The sequence below is a fragment of the Leuresthes tenuis genome, unplaced genomic scaffold (genome assembly GCF_036924035.1).
Source record: "Leuresthes tenuis unplaced genomic scaffold, fLeuTen1.0.hap1 SCAF_2, whole genome shotgun sequence".
NCBI lineage: Eukaryota > Metazoa > Chordata > Actinopteri > Atheriniformes > Atherinopsidae > Leuresthes > Leuresthes tenuis.
This window is the reverse complement of record NW_027325356.1, coordinates 25,147,186-25,165,623: the sequence shown is the minus strand read 5'-3', so window position 1 is coordinate 25,165,623 and position 18,438 is coordinate 25,147,186. Positions and strand designations below refer to the sequence as shown.

Genomic DNA, 18,438 nt, shown 5'->3' with positions numbered 1-18,438 from the left:
CTTGTAGTACTTAACAGCATCGTCCTCTGTGAGACTGTAGTAGAAACTGGACACAGCGCAGGTTCTTTTGTGTGTGTTCGTTGGCCTCAGCACACTAAACATGCTGCTGCTGCTGCCATCTGGAAGGGATTCCATCTTCACAACCCACCAGCAGGTTAAGAAGACTGTGCTCAGTATTTTGCACATGCATTCATCCTTTCCGGATTACACAGTAATTTCAAATGTAAGTTTCTTTGACTTTTCCTGTGGCCCCACCAGTGAGCTGACATTTCAGTATGAGATCTGCTTCTCAATGAAATGTAGGAAATGAATCCCCTGACCTTTTTTCTTTTCTTTTTTCTCCTTTTTCACCACTTTTGTTGACATTTGTGGGTTTTATTAAAGGGATCTTGAGAACTATCGGGGCGTTTATCATTATCATTGCTAAAGATTCTTGCGGTTATGGCAGTGGAACCGGCTCATTGTGTGTGGAATATAATGAAGGAGGTGAGATACCTAAAAACTGTAACTTCAAACCATCAACTAGTCCTTTTAAACTCTGACGCATTTGGGTGTTCATGCAGGACAATGACTCCAAGCACACATGAGCGCTGACTGTGGAATGGAGGGAATAGGCTGAAACCAAGCAGCTGGTTATTTTAACTGTAGAAAGCCACAGCTAAAGCCAGCTGTTGCTTTAAAAGAAAGGCAAGTGAGCCATACAAGCATTTTTGTATGCATGGTTCCTTTTAAATTAGTTCAAATAAAAGGCTTGATAAAAGATGAAAATTTCATGATGTTTTTGTCAATTCAAGACCAAGCACCAGATCCCAAGCAGCCCAGGACCAGTTGGAGCTCTACCCTGCTGCTGTTCTTGTAGAACTTTCTGCTTCTTCTGTCCTGTCTGCCTTCTATATTTCAGCACTCCTGCTGCTTGGCAGGAGTCAGCACATGCGAGTGGATGGCTTGTCCTGTGCAAGATGAAGTAGCTGTTGGCCAGTGTCGGTCTCCATTTGATTTCTCAGAATAATTAAGGTTTCCATGGCATTCTGTAAGGCTGCAGAAGTAGGAGCTAAAGAGAGGATCTGTCTGTAGGATGTCAGAAACTCGGATTGCTCCACGACGTTTCTCAGGCAAATCTTTTGATGAGCCATGTCAGGGAAATTGGAACTGCCTAAGAAATACTTCTTCACTGATGAGGTCGTCGCGTGTTTGATGTAAAGGAGGCAGAATAATAGAGCCACCGGTACACTTGTTTTGAATTGTAATGTACTGACCTTCGAGGCGATCTTTTAAAGGCTCTTACCGAGAGAACATATGTTGACTTCAAGACTGCTTATTTGTAGTTTCTCTGGAAACCTGACGTCTATGTTTACAATAATATCTGCTTATAGCGCCATTGAAAATCTGCCTTGACATAAGCTGACCTCTTAACTCATGCACATATGGTTCTGTTTCTCTGTACTTTTGATCTGTTTTCCTGGTTCTTCGTCTTTGCAATCCCTGTGAGGATCCAATTACTTCATGCTTTCACAACACCAGGCCTACAGTCCCATTTCTTCCAACTAGCATCCTGAGATGTGATCTTTTTCTCGTAGTGTACGGCTGAAAGGTTACATTTGTTTATTTTACATAGTTCAATCTTTTCATCTGAGTCGATATAGAATAGAATCTTCATTGTCATTCATTGCACATCAGGTATACAATGAAATTGCAATGCTGCTCCGGCCAGTGCATCATAAATAAAAAAGAAAACAGTAAATCAGGAATACATTGATGTAACTTAGAACAATAAAGTAATTTAGAAGGAATATGCATATTTACATCATTTACGCTTAGCATACACACTCTTTATGAGTTCAGGGACCTGATGGCCCAGGGAAAGAAAGTGTTTCTGAGTCTGTTGGTCCTGCTTTTGAGGCACCTGTACCTCCTGCCAGAGGGCATGAGGGTGAACAGGCACTGTCCCGGGTGTGAGGGGTCAGTAGGGACTGAATATTCCCATAAACACAGACGAAGGCAATTAAAATGTAGAGGAGCAGCTGTACTTTTTTACCAACGACCTCCACCTCAGGACAAGTGCTATGGAATGTTATTGTCTGTCATACTTTTGGTTGGTGTATCCTGGTGTTTGTTAAATATTTCAAACGTTAACTCCGGCACCTGCATGAGGATGCTACATAGCGATAGAATTCCAGTTCTCCTCGCACGCTTCTTTGAAGTCATGTGATCACATGCTTGATTCTGAATACGGTTGGCTGGATACAAATCTGTTACTTCAAGATTTGTCCTGATTTGTGTCTGTTTAAAAAGAAAAAAGAGCCCGGTCTTATTCAGTTTCTGCTTTTCAGTACATGTTCTCCTCCTCTATGTCCACTTATAAACCACTTCCAGCTGACATTGTACAATACAGCTGCATTCCACTTATTATTCAGTGTAAGAGAGCCATGTAACGAAAAGTTGTTACACAGTTTCATTACAATTGCCACATACCAACGTAAGCATGCAGTCTTCTTCTTCTTCTTTGGTGTTTGACAGCGCTTGAACTCATCATAATGATGTAAAGTGCGCAACTTCATTATATCACCGAGGCTGCAAAGTTGCCAGCTCTCACTGTCGGCTTAAGTCTTTGTTATCTTGTCTCAGAATTGAGAAATGTTCACATCGTACATGTACATTCAGTTTTTCCGTACAGTTTTATCTTGGTGTTATAGCTTATTCTATACAAAGATTATTTGTTTTCAGTCTGTCGGTTTGAAAGTCCCTCAAACATACGTTTCCTTTGCTTTAATGCCTGCATCCGCTTGTTCCCTTGAGTATACAACTGTAAAATAGGATTTACTGTATTGCATAACCCAAGTAAATGATGTGACTTTTAGGCTGATTATGAATGGAAAGGTGTTAACCAAAGTTAATCAGCAGATTTATATGTGAGGTTTAACTCATTGTGGTTAATAATGACAGATTATGAATTAAGCACAGTTAATGATGCCACAGTGTCTTCCTCTGAACTCGGAGCTTTACTCTGCCCCCTTGACACCTGCGGGCTTAATTGCTGTCTTAGTAGTTGCCGTTTCATTTGCAAAGTTTGGAACCCATTGGGGGGGGGGGGATCCTTCCTTTTTTGAGCGTCTTCAAGAAACTTCAAAAGAGGGTGATCTGAAAGTGGCTTTAACTGAACTATTGTAATTCACTTGACTCTAAAAGTCAAATTCTTGTTCAGCTTTGATGCTCGCACACGGCAGACGCCATTTCAATTCCTGGACGTTGCTTGTTAAACTGGAAGTCAATGCATAACTGAGTTTTTCGTCTCACAAACACGACACGGAGCGCACCGTCTTAGATTCTGAGACACGTGAAATAATGTTCTACACCTCAAAATGAGATTCACATTTTTCTCTCTCTTCTTTTTCCTTCAGCCGCTGCAGTGAACGTGGGGAAAGCATAATTGCACATATTAAAGATCTGTCAGACGGCATTAGCAAATCAATGCATGTAATGACAGAAACCAATCTGTGTGATAATATGTTTGATTTAGATGAGAGATGCAGGGCTCTGACCTGTGGTGTGACGTAATTATGACCATGTCATCATTATCTTTCAGTGCCGTTTATGACTCAAATCACTCATCACGAGGGGAACATTGAGTCTTTTTCCACGAACGGACAGTAGTTCTGTAATTCTCTGTGATTACGGAAATACTCAGCTTTTGTCAAGACTTTTATTTGAAGTAATAGAAACTGAATGGAAACCTTTGAAAATGTGTTATTAAGGCACAGAAAACTGTCTACGGCCTGCTACATGAGGAGTTTCCTATTCAGTGCCACACAAAACAGTCTAAATACTGCCTACTGCAAACATTACTAACCATCTTTTTCTTTCTTTCTTTCTTTCTTTCTGTCTCGGGCACTCTCTTGCGTTTCGTAATTCTCTTCTTGCAACTGCTGCTCGGCTGCTTGATGATGTGCCTTCATGTCTGCTCCGGAACAGAAACAAGAGGTCAGTGTTTCTCCTTTATAGCTATGCTTTTCCCCACCTTAAAAACTCCCACTAACTGCACCTTTTGTACTTGTTTCCTCTCTAAATTCAGTGATTATTTTTGACAATTTTAGAAGAGTGAAGCTTAACATTGGCCTTACGGGACTTTTTAGTTGTGTTTTCTATAAAAGACCCTAATTTCAGTTGTCCAGCATATATATATCCCTGAATGAAGGTAAAAGTCCAGATTTAGGAATGTCTCGCGCAACTTAACAAGCTAAATGCAGACATGACATTAAGTTTCAATGCCATGGCTTTAAAGAAAAGGCCATAGGACCTGCTATTTATTAATAAAAGTAAGATGAAATTTGGCCTCATTTCTCTGTCGGTCAAGTATCTCGACGCTCGTCTGTTAAAACTCGTAACTAATGGCTGTAAAACTCTTGAAGGACTATCTCCTTCACTAAAGTAGACAAGAGTAGTTCCATAGACACCACATCCATCTGGATTTTTGGATCAGACTTGTTGGAGGTTGTTTTTTCCTCTGGAGAATTGCTTTGATATGATAGATGTCAATGGATGGATTACATATCCATGTGGTTTGAGAGCAGAATATTTGAGTGTCAGACAGATGGGAAATGGGGGAACATGTCTTCCTTTTACTTTCCAAGTTGTTATAGAAGTTTTTGTTTATTATTTGATGTAGTTCCTTTTTTTTGTTTTGCTGTACCAGAAATGGGCATAATTTAAAAGATGCCAGGGGACTGTTGCTCTGTGTCTCTTTGTTCAATGTTTGTCTTGCAGTGTAAACAGAAATAATAATGCAGTTCAGCATAACGAGTAACATGGAGCTGGATAAGTTACACATGATGTATATATCGGGATATACACAATTCAGACTAACATCCTGATAAATTCCCTGGTGGCCAGTGTTAGAGGAGAGTGTAATGGCAGAGCTATGCATGTATCATAAAGTAACAAACCTAAAACATTACATTCTTTTCTTTTGTTTGTTTGTTTTTAATGGTTATCTGTAGGGAAATACATTCACACACATGTACACACATGTACATACATACATATATATATGAATAGATATAATTATAGTAGTGTAAAGTATAGTTTTCCATCTGTGAAACTGTCAGACATGCATGCGAATACACGCAAAGTATTTTGACATATTCACACGTCCATCTTAATTGATCCCTGTATGAACTAGCTTTTTCATTTCATCTCTCTTTACTAATCAAAACATGGTGGAGAGATGGAGAGAGATGGATTTGTTGCTATAGTGTTCGGCAAATGAACAACAACATGAGAGCTGCCCTTTCCCGGGGCTTCTTTTCCTCTAATAAATAGCATCCAATTAGACGAAACCCGCAAAGATCACAAAATCAGTTTGCCATTTCTCCCCAGGATACAAGCATAACCTGCTAATAACCTTCCTCCACTGTAAAGATGCAACTCTGCAAGAGGAGAGACCAAAAGACAGAAATGGAGTGGCTATAGGAGAATTCAGCTGTCTGTTTAGTGATTAATGGGGCATGATTTGTTCCTCCAAACATGCAGATCTGTGTGCAGTCTATTTGAGTTATTTCAATCCTGTTCTGTCTTAATTTATTTGGATAACAACAACAACAAAAATGTTGACATCTTGTTGTCCACTTGGGGGCATTACATCCTTTTTGTTTCATTTCAGCCCCAATTCCAAAAAGATTGGAGCGCCGTGAAGGAAACAGACCAAATTTGAATGCAAGCATTCATTAAGCCATTTAATGGAAAATATTAGCTCTTTATGAATTCAGCAATATGTCACTTAAAAGTTAGGGTGGGGGCAACAAAAGGTATGAAAGGGAAACAGCTGGAGGAACATACTGCAGCTAATTATGTTGATTGGCAACAGGTCAGTAACATGATTGTGTATATAAAAAAAAAAAAAGACTAAAGACAAAAAAAGAGCACCTTAGAGAAGTAGAGGTTCAGCAGTCACCAAAAATACTGTTTGCAAGTTGTGGAGCAATTTTAGAATAATGCTCTTCAATGTACAATTACATAGACTTCGAGTATCCCATCAGCTGCGATACATAATATAATTAAAAGTAATAAAAATAATCCGGAGACATCTCTGAGCAAGTTACACGGCTTAAAATCAATATTGGCTCTTCGGGCCTTCAGGCAGAACTGCGTTAAAATCAGTTGTGATTCTGTCACGGAAGTCAGTCCTTGAAAATGGATTGAGGCAAAGCTGTGGTCAGACGAATCTGAATTTGAAATCCTTTCTGGAAGTCAGGGATGCTGCGTCCTCTGGGACCATCTGGCTTCTTATCAGCGCTCCGTTCAAAAGGCCACGCCGTCGATGGCATGGAGGGGCGTGCCTGTGCAACCGGGAACCTGCAAACCCTGAAAGGTGCCGCAAATGCTGGTTGTAAAGCAACATATGCTCTCCTCCGGATGACATCTTTTCCACGGAAGGTTTTGTACATTTCAGCAAGGCAATAATAAACGGCTGTACGTGCTGTAATGATCTGATGCGTTTGCTGTTAAAGATTATTCCACAACAATCTAAAACAATGCTTCTTTAACTTTTTCGAATCCCCCCCAACAGAATAATGAGGTTGCTGTTTGCAGCCCCCCCCCCCCCCCCCCCCCAAAAAAAGACTTGTACATTGTCACTTTGACACTCAGAAAAACAGCGAATGAAATCTCTTTGAAAGTAAATCATGCCACTATTACAGGCGATGTAATGAATAAACCATTCCCCGGTCTAAAATGTATTATGGGTTTTTTTCTTCACCATCAACCATCTGGCAGCCACAAGAAATGATCCTCTTACATGCCTCTGTGGTTTCCTTAGGTTGGGATTGTTAGTCCAAGCACGATGTTGTAAGAAGAAAAGAAAAGCAAACAATGTCCATCGTGCATCTAAACAATATGAGACGTTGACAGGTACCACTGCAACGAATTCATGACACGATAACGTCACGAAGCATTCGTTCCGTCTTGCTGAAAGCACTCCGCTCTGCATTCTCGAAAATAGTCAAAAACTGGTTTTCAAAGTAGAGCTGGGGAAAGCACAATGAGCAAATATTGCATTATTATAGTTTGTTCAGAGCCCCACAGTAGCAGCATTTTGTCCTCCTCAACTCAGTAAAAGATTTTATTGGTACTGTATATATCAATAAACACAAAATGTTTTAATAGACTTAACTAAAGTACTGTTGGAGTCACTGTTGCCTGCCAACAGTGGATTCCAGGCACGGACCATTATGCAACATAAATGCTCATTATTTTATTATTGTGTCCGAGATACTTTGCATATAAAAGACAACGCAGTGGATAAACCATAGTAGTAGAAAAAAGATATCCATGTGATTGCTCGGCTGTCTAATGCTGAATATGCCTTAAGCACATTGCTAATAAGCGTTATTGATGTTTGTCACTGGTCTCGCTGGCGATTTTTGCCATTTTCTTTATTTTTTTTTATTGTTAACCTTAATTACCTATTAGATTATGTTTATTGATGGATTTTGACTTGAATATTCATTATATTATCGGATTAAGTCATAAACAACCACAGTTAGGCTTGTAAAGGTTCACAGTTGGGTTTTTTCTTTGAACATGAAAGATCCAGAAATACTTTTAATGAATAAAAGTAGAGGCTCGGGGATAATGAAAACACAAGTGTCCCCTTTTCCATGGAACTTGATACAGAATTAGGGCTGTGCTTTTAGCAGATGTCAGACTCTCCTGATCAATGTAGCCAGTTAAAGAGAAAGTTGAGGAAAGACAAGCTCTTTTTCTACTGCTCGCGCATTCTAAGAGATAATTAGACAGGCCATTTCCATACGGATATAATGACCTAGGAAAGAAGCATGCTTGTGTGGGTTTTTTCCATCTGCTCACACTTTGTTGCGGAATGCTTGAGGAAATGGCGTTCATGAGTGGGAGGGATTAAGCTTGTACGGGCGGTTTAGGGAAGTCGGAATGCTCCCATGTGGAGGTAAAAACCACGGTCAGAGCTCACTTACCGTGACTTGTCAAACTATACGACACATTAAAGTGTCGTGATCGTTCCAGCCCATACCTCCACTCTGTCAGTCTTAACTACAATAACACTCTGAACAGATCTAAACTGGAGCATATCCATGATGGTTAATAGGTCTCTTGGATGCAAGGGTGGGGATAAGTGTTTGAACAGCGAAAGCGTTTGTGCTCCGCGGTGTGGAGAACCTGATATGGCTTTGAATTCCAATAAGACAAAGGGAGCTGAGGAGGTTGGTGGACACCATCACAGGAATTATGAGTGGATAGGGTAGAGCAGAGAAGGTGGGGATAAAGGGAGCATAAAAAGCGCTGGTAGGTGGGTTTTTTTCTTTTCTTTTTTTTTAAATCAAACGCACAATTCAGGCTTAAAGTCAAGTGTCTCATTATGCTCCCATTTGTCTTAACTGCAAAACTTGAGTTACTTTACGTGTCAAACTAATTTCCGTTAGATTTCAGTAAAATAAAGTATACGCTGTGGTGAGCTGTTTGAAATTTCATCGTGACCACTGAGCAGACCGAATTAACTGCTAAATGACTTCAAACGCTTTGAATATAGTTTGTTTTGAACCACTCTGAGTGTCTGAGGATAGCAGCAGGATGTCCACCTCATGCCGTCTAGCTGTTAGTGTCTCTCCTCTGGTATATATCGGTTCTCATCAAATGGACTTTTTCTCCTGTGTGTCTCTCCCTGGCTTGTTCCTCTCTCTTCTCCCACACACTTCATGCTATTGCTTTGACATTTTGAAGAGCACCATTAGTTCTATAATGAGTTTTCGTGTGGCTTCAGAAAATTTGGGCCATTATGAGAGATATCATCAAATGCATAATCATTAAAGGCTTTTCCCATTGTTGAAAAGCAAGGTCTGATCACACGTGTACACAGCGAAAACGTGGCTTTTTTCTTTTTTTTTGTCTGGTAATGTCCCGCCCATTATTTTCATATAAAGGTTCAAATATACACAAAATACACCCAAACCAAATTACTATCATGTTTCAGTGAGTTTTTCTTTTTTAGGCCTACAGACCAATTACCTGCCTCTGCTGACAGTGTCCTGAGATGCTTAGAAATGTCGCAAGTTTGCCACAAAAACACTCATCGCCTTCCCCAACTGTTTGCTTCTATTTTTCCGTTGACCTTTTCTCCTGCTTTCCTCGCTTTGCATTCCTCTCTCATTGTGTATTTTCTGTCTTCATCTGCCTCAGTTTCTCAAGCATCAGCAGTTCAATTTGGTCCCAATTTGTGTTTTTATGTTCTCATATCAGCAGAGTAATGGGCGTGCTCGTTAAAAACATATTTGCCTACGCGACTTTATTTTCTGCTGCGTTTTTTGTCACGTGCAGGTTAGTGTATGCAGGGGGAGTGAAACGGTGAAATGAATTACTTGAGGGGTGAATGATTTAGGCTGTCATCAATTCATTAAGTGACTGGAAATTTTAGGGTGGGCTTAACTGTTCAGATCAGAGAGGTGCTTTCACAATTAAATGAAATGGAGATAACAATGCCTCAAAGCTGATATGACAGAGAAGTCAGAGAATACTCATTTTAGCTCACTCAAGTAAACACACCCATATTAAGAGAATGTCTGTGGGTCTTCAAGAAACCTATAGAGGGCACTATTCCACTGAGAATATGACTACTGGTGAAATCTGTACCCACAGGCCAGTGCACATGGATGAACAGAAACTCCTAATCAGTTATTAGTCTTTGGATTCAGCGTAAGTGAACTTGTGTCCAGATTTGCTAATATGTTTTTAGAATGTGTGTATTTCTCTCTGCTGATGCATTCATTTCATTGTAAAGGGCAGTTGACTGGGATGTTGTAACTCATACAGGAAGATTTTTAGTGATCTTGGAATAGATTGGGGGGGGGTGGGGAGAGAGGAGCCTAATGAAGTCTGTTAATTCGCTGCTATCAGAATGGAAGTCTCAGACTAATTATGGCCCTGGGTCATCTAGTCTGGATCACAGGAGAGGTGGCCCTGCATGGTTCACTTTGATTAGCTCACTCTCAACGCAGCTCCTTCACTTCATTACACTGATCTCCTCTCTCTGTCTCACGCTCACTGGTGCTAGCATATATACCTACATGGAGTAGTCCATGTGCAAACTGACTGGCTGTTCTGGCACTGCAGTGCAGCTCATAGGATTGTGTGCAATGATAAGGCAGATATGCAAAGTCCAAGTAACAAGTGGATGTCTGTCTGATGATTCCTGCGCTTTCTTGTGTTTTCCGTCTGTTTGAAGTTCAGGACTTAGCGAAATCTGAAACATTCAGCGAGTCAACAGTCAAACTGTGCAGGCTGTCTGACTGTTCTTCTCCCCTCTGTTGACTGCAGAGTTGACAGATGTGTCAGAGTGGTGGATTTGTTCACTTGCTGCAGATAGGCCCCCTCCTGTACATCTGATGTATCATAGTGGATTTTGCTTTAGGCAGTTGTGTGTGTGTGTGTGTGTGTGTGTGTGTGTGTGTGTGTGTGTGTGTGTGTGTGTGTGTGGATAATATATATATATATATATATATCTATAATTTGCCTTTCATTTCATAGTTGGGGTATATCTTACTTACAGGGACAGAAATAAAGTGTCCATTATGTTAATTCAATTCTAAGATAGATGTATATGAAGGTCAGTGTGTGGTAGGTTTAGGTCATGATCAAGTTCAATTTAAAGTGCTGAATTTATGTAATGTCCTCTGTAGACACGGATGCTTGTGTGTTTGTGTGCGTGTGTGTGTGTGTGTGTGTGTGTGTGTGTGTGTGTGTGTGTGCACGCTTGAATGTTTGTTGTTTGTGCATTCAGTTGCGAGGCTTCCTGAATTAATCCTGCCCCAGAAAACCCCTTAATAGCAGTCATTTAAACTTTACCTGCATGAGTTCCTTGATTGGTTATTAGAAACGACACAGTGATTTAATTACCCTTTGAAGACTGCTGCCCTCTCAACTTTCCCCTCGCTGTGTGCTTATCTGCTTTCTCCAACGGAGACAATCATGTCACTATATCATGCCTTAAATAATGAGGCCTCATCAAGATGGGAGTCTCCTTGGAAACGATGCAGACAAATATTGCACAAAAATGCTGGTCATCTGACTGCGTGCACACACACACACACACACAGACACACACACCCGCAATTTTGCCACATAAACACTGTTTACTGACTTCACCCGAGTGCTGGTGCTGAATGCAGCATTCACCGACACACTGCAAGTCCCATCTGCGCTAATACACACAGGCTCGTGATGGTAAAGCTTGGAAAATAACAACATCATAGGCTTACGCTGCTGCTTTGATTTCACATTCATACTGAAGTTCTGTTTGTAGTTGTTCTTCCTTTCATTAGACAGATGAGAAGTTACACTAGCTCTGTGTATTTGCTTTTATTCCAAAGGCAACATTTTGCTCTGTGTTGTTGGTCAGCACGGCCCCACCCACGGCCCCACCCACGGCCCCACCCACAGCCCCACCCACAGCCCCACCCACGGCCCCACCCACAGCCCCACCCACGGCCCCACCCACAGCCCCTAAAAGTGCTTGTTGGCTCTGGACTACATGTTATTAATGCTGGTTTGAAATAATTTCTCTGACATCATTTCAGTCTGTGTTTAATCCACCAGTGCTGTGATTGGTCAGTATCCTACATTGTTAGCTAACAAAGTCACTTTTGCTTTGCTGTTAAGTAAAGGGACATGCCTTATATACCGCAAACGGCGATATTTTGTCTGTAAATATTTCGAAAAGGTGTTTATCTCTGTGTTTATCTCTGTATAAGGACACAGGGCCAAGTTTGTTATTTTAATGCTTCTTCCACTCCCCGCTGCAATGCTTTTATTTTATGTGAAGCACTTTGAATTGTTTTGTACATAAAATCAATAAATTTGACTTAACTTATACCTTTATGGAGTTAATTCCATTAATACAGCTTTATGATTTCACTTCACTACATTAGAAGAGGATGCTTCTTGCACTTAAAAGAAGAAAAAAAATGTTTTAATTCAATTCATCCCCTACTTTTATGCAATAGCTGTTGTTTCTTCTCAGATTGCATTCTGTCACAGCCTTCCTGTCTTGTCAGAACTACTTATCTCCACATTTGTAGTGTTTGTGTTGAACCTCGGTGCTTTGTGTGCCCTTATAGGGGGACAAAATGGAAGCTAAATAAAGTACCGTTTTGAAAAAGCCTCGCTGACTGTAAAAGGAAATACTCTTATCACAGAGCTGAGAGCAAGTCTAAACCCATGATATCTCACTCAGTGCAGACATGATTCTGACGGCGCGGCAAAGCTACAAAAATATATTGTGTTAACATGCGAAGGTCAGACGTGAAGTCGTTTCAAGTTTGCTCAGACATGTCTAACAATGAAATATATAATGAACGAAGGAGAGGGACACTGACACTTCTGACTAAGTGATCTGGCCTTGTTGCTGAAAAATCAAAGATATTATTATAATATATAATATAAGATTATTTGCTTTTACTCTTTTCTCTGTCTCTCAAATCTTTGGTTGAAAAACAGTCTGTATGTTCATTTGTCAGCCTGTCTTATTTTACTTTGGCCTCCAATAATTGTCTAGATATTACTGGGCATGCTGGATGTTGATCATCATTAGAAAATGAAAGGTTATGCTGCTGTCCTATTGTTGAGTGATTGAACTAAGTATTTTAGATGGGTTTAGATTTTGATTGCAGACTTTATCGAATGATGTGGACAAACCATGTCTGGTGGTGAAATTAGCTGTCTCTTTGATAGAGATTGATTCAATAATGTGATGTGACATTTAGGCAGGCTTTTGTTCTCCATACTAGCTACAGCTGCTTCATTAAGTAATTGCAGGTTTGTTTGGTCATAAAGGCGCTTTCCTGTCACCAAAAGTCTCGCTAGCCCCTTTTCACACCCCATCCCCACCGTGCCAGTGCAAAAAAGGCATCCTTGTTAAGCTGCCACTGTTTCTGTTGGTAATTCACTAAGTGCTGTATTGGTGTCTGCTTACAAAAAGCAAGCAGGTGTTGTGGAATCAGCAAAGTGACAACAATGGTGTTGGTAAGAGCAGGGTGCAACATCCTGGCCCATCCGACTTAACACATATGTTTTCATCAGGCTTTGTGTTGCTGGCTTAGAGCTTTATCAGCAGCAGCGCATCAACTTCGTTCCCACTATTTTACCTCTGTACAAACACAAAGGACACACGCGTACAGTGAAGACGCATCAGTCCCGCCTTGAACAAGCACTGTGAAAAGTGCTTTACTTTCTCCCCGAGAAATTTCAAAGATGGCTTCAGTCTGTTCGGTCGATCGACTGCCTGTCTTCTTACCAGCAGAACATCCCGATCATAGCTTGCTTACAGTTTTTAATCATAATCGGTGTTTAACCCAATCCAAAATGTGTTGATTAAAACCAAAAATAACGACGGGGCGAGGGTTAAACGTCAAACAAGCCCACCTCGTTCTGCAGGCTGCACGCTGGTACGTTTCATTTTTCAAGCTGAGGCACACTGTCTGCTGTTGAAACACAAAGCACTGGTTATAGATTGGAAAAAAAAAGTCCCTCAGGCGAAAAGTGGTACTAATCATTCTTCTGTCAGTTCTGTATTTTGCCTTATAACTTCTCTGACTTCAGGATTGCTTACTGAGTATATGGTATTCTTTAATTTGACCATATTCTTAGCTTTCTCTGTGTGCCTGCGTGTGTGCGTGAAGCAATCAGTTCCAGGAAGCCGTTTTCTCTGATTAGAAATCCACCCTGATAAGATGAAGTGGTGGTGTGACTGAAAAGGGTCGAGGAGAAGGAGGGAGGGATTTGTGTGTGTGTGTGTGTGTGTGAATGAGGGTGAATTTGAGGTGTAACTCGCTTGTCTCTGAGGCCTGCCTGTCATGTACAGCATCAGTCATGCTCTTTCACAGCAGTTTTATTTCATCCACCACTCCCTTTAGTGCTTTGATGGCAGAATTCACTGATACTGCCATGTGGGAAAGGGCTGCTGTTTGTGTGTGTGTGCGCTGTGTAACACAATGTCAAGTGTCTTTAAACTGTGGCTGAGATTGGATAGAAACCAAGCAGTAGAATTACTACAAGTGAGAAGAGTAGAAAACTCTTTTTAAACTGCAGCACTGTATCCCCATCTAACCGTTCCACTAAATACTACTTTTCAGATACGATTAAAATCTTCCCCCCTTTTTTTTTTTCTGTCACCATTGATGTTTTTGTCAGACACGGAGACATGTTTATTGCATTTTTTGCTGTTGTCATTGTGAGGTTAATGCAAACTGTGCTTCCCCCAACTGTAAACCACACTAGAGGTGAAGAACAAGGAAAAAGAACAGTCCTTCGTCTATGTCTTATCTCTTCTCCCACAGTGTGGCCACCGAGCTGACATTTATCACAGGCTTTAACTTTAAAAGTAACTTGAGGTGGCTCAGACTTTTTGTGCAGAGCAGAGCAGAACGTGCCTTTTTCCATGTATTGTTTCTAACGGCTGCTTTCACCTCTCTTCTAAGTGACTCGTGTTATCTGGCCTCATCTTGTCTTCCTGACTGTGTCTATGGCCGGGTTTCCGCCGCTCTTTTATTTAACGGGATTTGAGGCAGAAATGGTGAAACTGTAAGATATGAGCCAAAGACACCCGGATGAATGGAAACGGCTTTGCAAAAATGTTGCCTTGCAAAAACGGTGATTATGACTGACACACCAGCTGTTTCTGGTCCGAGCTGCTAAATGATAAACTCACCACTGACTGGCATCTTCCGAGATATGTATTTGCTATCGAATGGAAACTGGACTCCTGGCTCAGTAACTCAAATGTATCAATCTTACGTCTGATAGTTTCTTGCACTCCCTATAAAAAAAGGAAGTCTATATCCCAGCAGTGCGTTGGAAACCTGCCCACCATTATGTCTGAAAACCCAACTGTAGCCGCATTTGCTGCAACATTCGCCGGCTCCGTAAAGCGATGCAGACTCCCTCCTGCACTGTGCTTACAAGTGTATCTTTATCAGTCCCACTTCCAGGGTGATGGCACCGTCTGATAAGTACAACTATCGCCACTCCCTCTGATTGATTAACCAGTGACCTCCCACCTGCTGCAGGACATTTTAATTGGCTGATGTATAATAAGAGTCCTTCCCCGAAGAGGGTGTAGTCTTAAAGCAAGATTGAGGGGCGATGTTAGACGTGGGGGGGGGGATCTAATTAGCTGATTTAACTGATAGCACCTGAGGTGATATGGAGTGAGTGCGTGCGTACGTGTGTGCGAGCGTATTTGTGTAATCTGATTTCTGTCTTATCGCGCTCTCTCATAAGATGGAGACGATGTAGGTTTTGCAGTGTTGTGTGAGGCTGACTCACGTCTGGTCTGATCCAGTCAAGTGTGTGCTGATACCTGGTGGTTAATGCTGTTATACTGTGTGTGTGTGTGTCTCAGACGGAGTCCGTTACTGTTGGACTAAACGCGATTCCGTTGGGCTCCAAGTTATGATAAGTCGATCGATGCAACATCTTAATGTAGTGAGCTGGAAACTTTTTAAGGCTGGCCTCTTATATTGAAATTAAATACCCCACAGCAGGAAGTTCTAGATGAGATTCCTGGAAGATTAAATGCTTGAGCTCTTCACTTTTTCACTGATTTGTATCTACATCTTCTAATTTAACATGGCTCACTTTCATGTCCCCTGAAGCGATCCAGTTGCTCTGCTTCAGTTTGTCTTGATGAATCCATTTATCGCAAAGCGCCGTCTGCCATTACTTGTTGAGTGTAAAATATTTGCACAAGCAGCTGAGGTGTGTTCAAATTTGGTCGAGTATCACGTGAAGAAGAAGCGGCTGCTTCATGTCAGTTCAGACATCTTTGGCCATCGTTTTACTCTTGATTCGCTCCACATCCGTAACGATTGTTGGTTTTATATCTAAGTCGACTATTCTTTCGAAATTGTGAATTCCAAATTTCTCACAGCCTTCAAATGACCCGGAAGTATTACATTTCCCAATAGTGACGAGAGTGACTCTGCCATAAGCCCCTAATGCTTCACCCTTTTATTGACTCACGACACACACATGCTCGAAGAGATTCTAATTGTACGTGAACATATAATCGCTTTTAGAGAAATATTGATTGTTTAGGCTGTTAGTCTATTATTTTGTGATACATTTGTTCTTTCTTTTCATATTCAGCCATTGACATTTTAGCTTTTATTGCTTGTTAGTTGTTTTCTCACTTGAGCTTCTTTGTGTTCCATTCTTCTGTGGACGGGCTGCAATCTTATGAAAATACATTTGTACTTCTTCATTCTCTCTCTCCCCTCTTTCATATTTTCCATTGTTCAATTTCTCCTTGTGTGTCCCTTTCTCCCCCCTCTCTCTCTCCCTCTCTCCCCCCCACACACTGAAAGACTGTGAGGAAAGTGCACCAGCAGAGGAGCCACGTAAGTCCAAGGACAGCTCACTGTGTGGCCGTGTTTGTGTTTCTCTGTGCACGCTGGGCCGTGCAGTAGGTGTGCATGTTTGTGGACAAGCTACCAGTCTCTTTCATGTGGGAGCTCCAAGTATACCTCTTCACTTTTTAATTAGATACAGGATCCCTGAAAGGAGAACGAGCCCATGTGGAACAGCAGGCATACCTTTCCTGCAGATTAACCCCTGTGTTTTCCACACTGTTCCCCTCTATTATTCTCTCCTCTCCCCTCTTCTCAACACACACAGACGCGCGCACACACAGGATAATTACAGGACCAGACAATTACCCAGCATACTCCTGGGATGCAGATTTTGTTCTCTTAATCTGGTGTTTTAAATAATTAAATGCAACCGTGAATTTCCTCATTGTGCGCTTGGCTCGAGAGGGCATGTTTATTTATGTCTACATCTCTGAATGCATCTTCTCAGTCTTTTCTTTTTTTGTTGTTGTTATCTGAATCTCATGGTTCCTCTGCTGTCAATCGGTGGTAACATCAAAGTACCACCAACAGTTTTGCCTTCACCGACGTCTCAAGAATCTGACATCTGTACAGTATTACAACTTGGTTCACAGTTAAAATGCCGACAGACATTTTCTGTATCTCAGTTCTTTTTTTTTTTTTTTTTTTTTGACTCTTTCTTTCTTTATTTTGTTCCTTGACGGTGACAACCAAGCAGTCGTCCTTTATCATGAATTTGTGCCAATCAAGTACGCGTATGTCAGCAGGATTGTACAGAAATGCATTTCTCTAACGCTTTCTGTCTGTTTTCATCAGTTAAAAAAGAAGAGGAGGATCTGGAGGATAAAAAATCCATTAAGAAGAGAATTAAAGAGCTCAAAGTGCTTGATCCCAAGATTGCACAAAATCTGTGTAAGTATTAGTTTCTTCGTTTCTTTTCCAGCCCGTTCCTGTTAAGATTTATGTGTACACGTGGTTTTTTGTGACTTTTTGTTGGGGTGTGTGTGTGTGTGGGGGGGTGTTATATCTGTCATTAACCTAGCTTCTTTTTTTTTTTTCCTCGTGTAAGAAGATAATTGACTGAGTTTGTGACGTGTGCAAGTTGAGTTTAAATGTCTGTTGCTGCATAAGTGAAGTGAAAGAGGACAAAATTAAGATTTTAAGAAATATTTCCTCATTCCAACCTTGTGGTTTAAAGATAACAAAGGAAAGTCAGCTGAAGACTCATTTTTGGAGCGCTCGGTTCTCAGTGCTTAGTAACACAATCTCACGTGAGCTGCACATCCTCTAATGTCTCTTTACAGCTAACTCTTCTAACTAACTATTTTGTGTGCAAACAGTGGTCTTGATCAGTTATTGATTCACTTATTTTGCTTAAGGATAAATGCTTTTAGAGTGCCATGAATCCATGACTAATTATAAGGACAAGGTCAAAGGAGTAGTTTTAAAGATTCACATTTGTGTCCCTCAGCCTATGATCTGAGACCCTGGTAGTGTTACATCAGCCATAATCTCTTGGTCTGCCCAAACTTTTGCACGACTCTTTCTCTTTTTCCAACTCTAAACTGGAATAACGCTGCTTGACATGTCAAAGGTTTAATTTTTAGCCCCATGTCTTTTGGAGATTAGTTCATCTTGTATTTTACTTACCTAAGGAACAGATACTCTGAGCAAGTGTGCCAAAACTATTGTATGTTGCTTGGTATGTTTGCTTGTTGCTTTAGCAGTTATTACAAGACAGCACTTAATGTGAGGCTGGTCTTTGATAAGTATGACTCATCTCTTCTCATTGTGCTAATTAACAATGTTAAGGACCCATTAAAAAGAAAAAAAAACAGAAGGAACACGTTGCACTGTTTGGTCACACTGATCTACCTCATTTCCACTTCTATCTCTCTCTCTCTCAAGCACTCTCTCTTTCACCCACACACACACACACACACACACACACACGTGTGCGCATGGCCTAAAAATGATCGTTTTAAAAGCATCCGGCATTAATGAGGATCCTGCTGATCTCTTAAGCACTCTC

At 41.0% G+C, this 18,438-nt stretch overlaps 1 protein-coding gene across 1 annotated transcript in view; it reads left to right on the top strand.

The window, feature by feature from the left end:
* The window catches only part of LOC140302055 (protein diaphanous homolog 3-like), a 147,403-nt gene that overhangs the window by 33,671 nt on the left and 95,294 nt on the right, over positions 1–18,438 (top strand). The window contains exon 18 of the mRNA XM_072380796.1: positions 17,223–17,318. Within this exon, the coding sequence (XP_072236897.1) occupies positions 17,223–17,318 (96 nt within the window). The remainder of the gene's footprint in view (positions 1–17,222; positions 17,319–18,438) is intronic.